Source organism: Papaver somniferum, chromosome 3 (assembly GCF_003573695.1).
Source record: "Papaver somniferum cultivar HN1 chromosome 3, ASM357369v1, whole genome shotgun sequence".
NCBI classification, from domain to species: domain Eukaryota; kingdom Viridiplantae; phylum Streptophyta; class Magnoliopsida; order Ranunculales; family Papaveraceae; genus Papaver; species Papaver somniferum.
The window spans coordinates 4552695-4560584 of record NC_039360.1 but is presented as its reverse complement, the minus strand read 5'-3'; the positions used below and the strand labels follow the sequence as shown (position 1 = coordinate 4560584).

The following is a 7890-nucleotide window of genomic DNA, read 5'->3' as shown; positions in this document are numbered from 1 at the left end:
CACATGTTAAGATCACCTCTTTATCTCCAATTTTTGAATCAAAATGACAAACATTTAAATTCGATGAAATCAAGTTTATCTCTACATTGTTATGCCATGCTATCACTAACCCTTTTGAAATTCCCACATATAGAACAATAAACCAATCAGAGAAATGATTTTTTTTTTTAAAAGGCTTCATTCTAGCCACTGGAGCTTTGGTTTCTGTTAGGAAAACTATGTCAGGCTTGTAATAATAATTGAGGTAATTGAAGTGGTCTTGGGTCATTGGAGTCCCAATTCCCTGGACATTCCACGACAGGATCTTCATAGATAAAATTAAAAAGATGGGACCAGAACAGGAAAAATAAAACAACTGCAGGAAACTTCAGAAAACTGGCAGGTAAGAAAAAGAGAGGACAAAGACCAAACAAACAGACTGAATGATATAGCTAAGAAAGGAATGACCCTGGAAATTTCAAACAACAGAAATAATTGAAAATTGAAACCCAAAAAATTACAGATCAAATAGAGGCAGCGTACTAATGAAGACAAAATGCAAAGTGAGAGAGATCTTGCACACTTATGCAGTCAAAACACAGAGAATAATGGACCTAGCACAACACTGAGAGCAATGGAATTAATGAAAACAAATCTAAGAAAGATCTGAAACTAAAAAAGAATCAGAAAACAACTAAGAACATGATTCAATTATAAACTGAATCTACAAACTAAAAAAACTGAGATACATGGCAGGAAATAAAAAACAAAGAGATATATTTACAACTAGAACATGGATACAAATTAAACTATAAACCTAAGAAACAAAGAAGATAAATAAGTAAACCAAAAAATACAAGGGATTACAGGAAATAAAAATAGGAAACTGGTTTTCAAGCAAAAAATACATATAGGCCCTAATGGTTTCCTGATGCTGTATTTCAAAGTATGGATATTCGGTGTTGGAGATGGATGCCTTGTCCTTTCCTTTGATTGGAGTATTGCTTGTCTGGCCAATGAACCATTGGTGTGGTTGATTCATATTGGGTGTGGATGGTTCAATCACTATGATGTCACCGGCCTCATCTGTTGCAGTACTCATTTCAGTTCCATTTAATCTCAGTCTTTTAGGGGCAGGCATACTTCTGTCTTCACTGAAATATTTCTTCATTGTATTCCAATTATTCCAGTAGTCTTGTTCAGTAGAATATAGTTGTTGCTGTGATGATGGGGCTCCATTGGTTGCTGCAGTCATAGCATCAGAATCCAAGAAGCCCAACATGCTATGGACTTGCTGGAAAGCTTCTTGTTGAGGTCTTCTGTTTTCTTGGCTTACAATTTCATCATATAATTCTCTCTGAAAATCAGTGCAAGTCACAACAGAAGCAAGAGAACTTGTTGAGGATGAGGATAATGAGTCTTCTGTCCATTACATTCCTTCTTGCACCATAGCTGGCCGAGCTTCCATGTTGTCATGTGCATTAGCTTCTTGATACTGCATGTCAGCTTGATGTTGTTGTTGCAGAGCCGCCACGTAAGCATCCATTTCATCCTGATGTAGTTCAGCTTGTTGCTGAGCTAGTTCATATCTTGCACATTGACTAATATTATGTCCAAGAGGTCACAAAAACCACAGAATAGTGTTGGGAAATTATGGAATTCAAAATTCACCCTATTGTAAAACCCAAGAGCATTTTCATCATTGATCGAAAAACGAGTTTGTGCTCTAATATTCACTAAGGCTTTAACATTGATTGAAAACCTTCCATCATGATGGCGATTAAGAAAACCAAAAGAAGTAATATGACCATTTACAAAGAAGTATCTCCTTAAGTTTTCACTAGTGACTTGCTCAGGGAAGAGGTTGTGAATGGTAATAAAAAACATTTCCATTGTAGGGAACCAATTTTTAACATAACTCTTCTAGTATCTAAAGATAAAACACGATTCATCTCATGATCTAGTTCAAAACGAATAATAAAAACCGCAAATCTACTTTTACTGGTTCTTCTGATAGAAATACCACTCTGAACTTTCCAAAGAAAAATAAGGGCATTCCTAACATCAAAGTTTTTTCGATTAGCAGGAATAGGTGCTATAAACCTACCTAGAGCAGTGCTGGTCCATAGACGCCTAGAGTTTTGAAAACGATAAGGAATTATCTGACTTAAAACAAAATCATTTCCATTACAAGATAAGAGAGTTGTGAAGTTGATCAGCAAGTTGAGAAACATCACCATGCCAAGCACACATGATGATACAAATACAGGTAAAACCAGCTTAAAGCCACATATAAAAAGCAGAAAATAATAAGAAATGGACAAGGTAAAAAACAACTAAATTTAAAACGCCGAAGATTTCAGAGCATGAGATGCAAAACATGGGTTAACAACAAACCCATTCTACAAAGTTTAAATAGGGGGAAATTTGATTGAGGCGCAAGAAAAACAGATGTAAAAACAAATAAAAACTGCCAAAAAGTGGTTTCCAATGAACTCATGATTACAAATTAGGACTAAAATACCCGAGATTAGACGTGGGCTAAGAGAAGAAACCTTGAACGAGCAACAAATGTAAAAACACAGAGAAGAAATTCGCCAAATGTATAATTACTGAATAAGAAAATCCATTAAACAATAATAGTATCTTAATCAAATCTAAATAGGGTTAATTTTATACGTTTAATCCCAACACTAGGTTTATGATTACCTGGATTAGCCATTATATAGCCATCATATTCAGGCAATATTGTATTTCTTATTTCAATGCATCCATTTTGGAACCTAAGTTGCAACCGGAATCATAAAATTTGATTCACATAGCCTACAACACTGAAAACCAACATTATTTCTGAAACTTTCATCACGGGTTTGTATGTTGGGCAAATGAATGACTTGGAACCATTCACTCATCTGGTTCGTTGTGGACTCTTTTGATGAACCACTTACGGAATATAACTCAAAGTGGAGGGTACAACCTAACTCATAAGATATTGCATCACCATCCTCTCTACAACACATGATAATGCCAAAGGCCCATGTCCTTCATCCTTGCTCCCCCAACCTTGTGGTAAACTAAATAACACTTCCCCATTGTTTTCTTCCAGAATTCAACCAAACCAAAGTCCGCAGACTTATCTCAACAATGCCTGTGTCAGTAGAAGCCAACATAGACGAACGATACTGTTGCATTATCAAAATAATAAGGAAAAGAAGATTAAGGTCAAATATGTATGATAGAGGACATGATTTAGTCAAGTTATGAGCCATAGCTGTTGTCCCATTGAATATTTAATTTAAGCATGTATTGGGGGGAAAAACACCAGATCAGATCGAACATACCTCAAAATAACTATAGAAATGCTTGTTCATGCAATTCTCTAAAATGATCCTTATAACGCGGAGAACGCTGAGAACATATCCTCTTTGGAAGGGAAAATCCACGACAAGAGAATCATTTTCAACATGCAAATCCTTTCTCAACTTTATGTGCTTCTCAAAGAATGAGGCAAAATGATTAAAGAGATCAACCCATTGGTGAAAATCTCCCTGGTGCTTCATGGAAAACAAAGTGTAGTGAGTTAATTTGCTGAAACAATAAAATCAGATTAAATAAAATTAGGAAATATAATATTCAAAATCCCACCTTATCATATTCCCAGGCAAACCCTTCTGGGAATTCCTCTAATTTCTCTTGTGGAACAGCAGAGACGCTGGCTGCAAACAGACACAAACAAACCTTAGAAACCCTTAAATGTAAATCAAAATGCGCTAGTAAAGAAATAAGGTAATCTCTCTTCTCTTTGTAGCTCTAGTAAAACTTCAACCTAAGCTATGTGCGGTTGACTCAATGCTTAGATCTATGTTGCTCTATTTGCAGAACTAATCTGCATTAGCTTCCTTCTCCTACGTGACGTTCCGATGCATTGAACACTCACTTCCATATCAACTCAAACCAAGCCCTTAATGAGCTGGAAAATTTATATTTCACTAAGTAATTTCTAAAATAATCGCACTCAGTGAACACACTGAAGTCAATAAATTTACAATTGATACGTTTGGTATATCAAAATTACTAAAGGCCTATCTAAAAACTCCAAAATCCACCCAATGAATGGACATTGTTATTATCAAAAATCATATTAACCATCACTGAAGTGAACCATAAAAATTTCAGTCTCGATAATCCATGAATATACTCTATACTAATAAGCCAGTCCAACATCTAAAAACACAAAAGGAATGAGGCAAAAGGGAATAACCTTAAAATTCGTTCTATGAATCTATTGCAAGAATCATATAAAACTAGGAAGGAAGAATTCAAATTTGGGTCAAGAAAATATGAGTTGAAAAATTCCCAAAATTAGAGAAGAATAAGATTGTAATTTGATTCGTAATTGACTAACCTGGACTGAAATCTGATGTTAGGCTGCAAATTTTTCGTGGCCGTTGTTCTTCTTTGATGGTGGAGGTGTTTCAGAAATCTTAAGGAATTAGTATCCTTCTCCATAAGTAGAAGTTAAAACAGAAGTTACAAACAATTTTTTTTTTTTTGCTTTTCTTTCCTGCCCTCTATCTCCTTGCCCAATAGAAGAATACAATGGTAACTGATTTGGTCTCTCTTGATGGTACTTGGAATTTCAAATTTTCCCGACATTTGGATGAAATAGAGATGTTGGAGGTGGAAGATTTATTACAACTACTTGGTGACCCTTCTTTGTATTCTACCGAGGATACAAGAAAGTGGAGATACGAGAAAGAGTTTTCCGCGGCTAATGCTTATGAGGCGTTAGAAACTGATGGTTTGTTAGCTTTCCCCACAAATAATTATGGAGTTCTAATGTTCCATTGAAAGTTTCTTTCATGGTTTGGACATCGTGTTTTAGTGGCGCCCATACTTTCGACTATCTTTAAAATGCAGGTATGGTGCAAGATCCTACTTGTGTTTTATGTGGTGATTCTGTGGAGACAAATGAACATCTATTCCTTCATTGTAAGTTTGTTTTTTCATATTTGGTCTTACCTTATCGATAATTTTGAGATCAAATGGGTCTTAGCTAAGAATGTGAGCTCTAGTTTATGGAAATGGGGTGATAAGAGCCAGAAAAAAAACATCTAAAAGCGAAAGATTTTTTTTTTTTTGAAGTATTATGCCTTTCACTATCTAGGTGTGTGTTTGGAGAGAAACAAATGTGAGAATTCATAATAATGTTAGCAAGATATAGATTGATTTCCGGTGTATTCTGCCTTCTAAACCGAAAAGTTGCTTACCCAAACAGGATGTAGATTGATTTCCGGTGTAAAATGGTGAACATCCAAAATACATTATTAAAGTAAACCCAAATAATTACTACCAAATTTCCACGTAGGATTGTTGAGACTTGAGAGTTGACTTGAGACCGTTAACAAAGTGGGGTGGGAATCTACTAATTTTAAATGCCTCTGGAGGACCAAATAACACTGTTCCCACTTCACGCTTATTAAATACTATCCGGCCCAAGATTCTATACTACCTCCACACAAAACTATATGTTCTCTCCTCCTCAGAAAACGAACGAAACAATATGATGAAATTTGTTCGCATCAGCAAAAAATAAAATATGATGAAATTTGTGTCTTAGCAGGTGTTTTATTGGCCGGGGTCACCCCAAAAGATTGTGAAAACTTGCCCGAATAACTTTCCGGGTCGTGCCAAAAAGAATCATATCTGTCTGAGTCGGGAGAGTCATATCTTCCGCTCTGCACAGGACATTTTTCTATGTTAACCTAGCAAGCAAGTTGCTGGATTCGCAGCGACTTTATTTTCATACCAGCTGTCTTGCATTTCCAAGTCTCAGAGAGCCTACCAACAACATCATCCCGAAGAAAGAAAGTTAATGACCGAATGATGGATTGAAATCTATAACAACAAACCCAAAAATAAAACTTCTCAGATTCTCTGGACCCGTCAGCGCACAAAGACACAAAAGAAAAAACTGAAATGACACAAAATGGACCATAATCCACGTTCTAATCGAGTACTGAAATATTGATACAGTGATATGCGGTGGAAAAAGATGATCTCCAAAAGAAGATCAGTCCCTTATTTGCACTGTCTATAAAAATATGCACCACATCTTCAACATTATACTGCAACTGCAATATCCACATTTTTGTAATGGCAGCTCTTACCATAAGCTTCATTGTAGGTGTAATTGGTAACGTAGTAGCAATGTTGGTTTTTCTATCTCCAATGTAAGTAATACTCCAAACCATTCTTTGTTTTCTTGGGTATTATTAGTTATATTTTGATTTTGATGTGAATCGAATTGAATGAACAGAACAACGTTTAGAGGTATAGTGAAGAAGAAAGCAACAGGGAATTTCAAAGGGATACCGTATATTTGCACATTATTAAATACATCATTATGGACTTATTATGGTCTTCTTAAACCTGATGGTTTGCTTATTACTGTTAATGGTGCTGGTGCTGCTCTTCAAGTTATCTATGTTACTCTATTCATCATCTACGCGCCGAAAGACTCTAAGGTTTCTACATATTTAGACGGATTGTTATCTTTATTTTGTCTATGAGGATGAGACTCTGAGTATGTGTGTTTTGGCTATGTCTGCAGATTAAACATTTGAAGCTAGTGGGGATTTTGAACGTTGGGTTTTATGGGGCTGTACTACTAATTACATTACTCGCTGCACATGGAAGTCTGCGGCTGACAATTGTTGGATTCATTGGCGCAGGACTAACTTTAGGAATGTACGGTGCTCCATTAGCAGTCATGGTAAGTACCAAATATACACATTTGCATTTGTTGCAGTTACTAACTTACCATTCTATTAACCAAAATATCTAACGTTCAATTTCAATCATGATTTTGCTTTCAGAAAGGATGGTTATTAATTATTTAATGGTTTATACAGAAAAATGTGATAGTGACGAAGAGCGTGGAGTACATGCCATTTTGGTTGACGTTTTTTCTCTTTCTCAATGGTGGCGTTTGGACTGTTTATTCGGTACTTGTAAAGGACTTCTTCATTGGGGTAGGATATAATTTTTAGATCATTGCATGACATGCATTCATATCTAGTTGGGCACCTTGTAAAATATGAAATGCACCAACTTTGATATTAAAAATGCATGTAGGTGCCAAATGCGATTGGTTTTGTGTTAGGATCAGTTCAGTTGATCATGTACATTATATACAACAACAAATCGAAGTCAAAGAAGTTATCAATGGAGAAACTCGAAGAAGAAGGATCGCCTGATTTGGTACCTGGAGCCGTAGAAATGGACAAGTACAACGAAGAGATGATGATGAAGAAAGAAAGAAGCCTAAACGAAGGAGGGAGTCTACCCAAACCAACTGTATTAAAACAAGTTAGTGGCAAAGAGATGTATTCAGTTACGGATGATGAAAGTAAGAAAGGTGGTGCTGCTGGAGGTAGTGGGATGGTTTGAGGTCTTTGTTCAGGGATGCGGATGCTATCTGTGCCACAGAGGGTTTGTGGATTCATGGCGGTATTTGCAGCCATGGTTTCTGTGTAACTTACTTTAGTTTGCGCCGGAAATTTTGGTAGGGTGGATATTTGTGATTGAGTGTATCAGAGAAGGAATAGAAGTGCCAGTGGTGTTTTTTTCTTTGATGGTTTGGAAAGTGGTCTTGGGATATATATCTTTAATTCCTAATAAAAGAAGTGACCTTTAACAATTATGCAGTTCGAACTCCTACCTCGTGTAGAGGGAGGGAGCATGCCACCCAGTCCTAGTGGGTTAATACTGTAATTTAATTAGGCAGTGGTTGGGCCGAAATCAACTATTGGGTTCACAAGATTGAATTTGGGCGACATAACAACTCAAGGCCCTATATAACACACTTTGTTTCACGGTGGCCAACTTTGAGTTTTTTTTTTTTTTTGA

At 36.2% G+C, this 7890-nt stretch overlaps 1 protein-coding gene across 1 annotated transcript; it reads left to right on the top strand.

The window, feature by feature from the left end:
• Positions 1-6076: 6076 nt before the first annotated feature.
• LOC113355186 (bidirectional sugar transporter SWEET17-like) lies at positions 6077-7676 on the top strand. Its single transcript, XM_026597974.1, has 5 exons — positions 6077-6212; positions 6299-6506; positions 6593-6754; positions 6894-7013; positions 7117-7676. Exons 1-5 carry the CDS (start codon positions 6136-6138, stop codon positions 7429-7431), a joined length of 882 nt encoding a protein of 293 aa, XP_026453759.1. The 5' UTR covers positions 6077-6135; the 3' UTR covers positions 7432-7676.
• The last annotated feature ends 214 nt before the right edge of the window (positions 7677-7890 follow it).

Excerpts from the sequence above, each read along its gene's own strand:
- LOC113355186 (XM_026597974.1), top strand. The coding sequence starts at position 6,136 with ATGGCAGCTCTTACCATAAGCTTCATTGTAGGTGTAATTGGTAACGTA. Across the intron at positions 6,755-6,893 it reads GTGCTCCATTAGCAGTCATG|AAAAATGTGATAGTGACGAA; the intron begins GTAAGTACCAAA and ends TGGTTTATACAG. Across the intron at positions 7,014-7,116 it reads TAAAGGACTTCTTCATTGGG|GTGCCAAATGCGATTGGTTT; the intron begins GTAGGATATAAT and ends AAATGCATGTAG.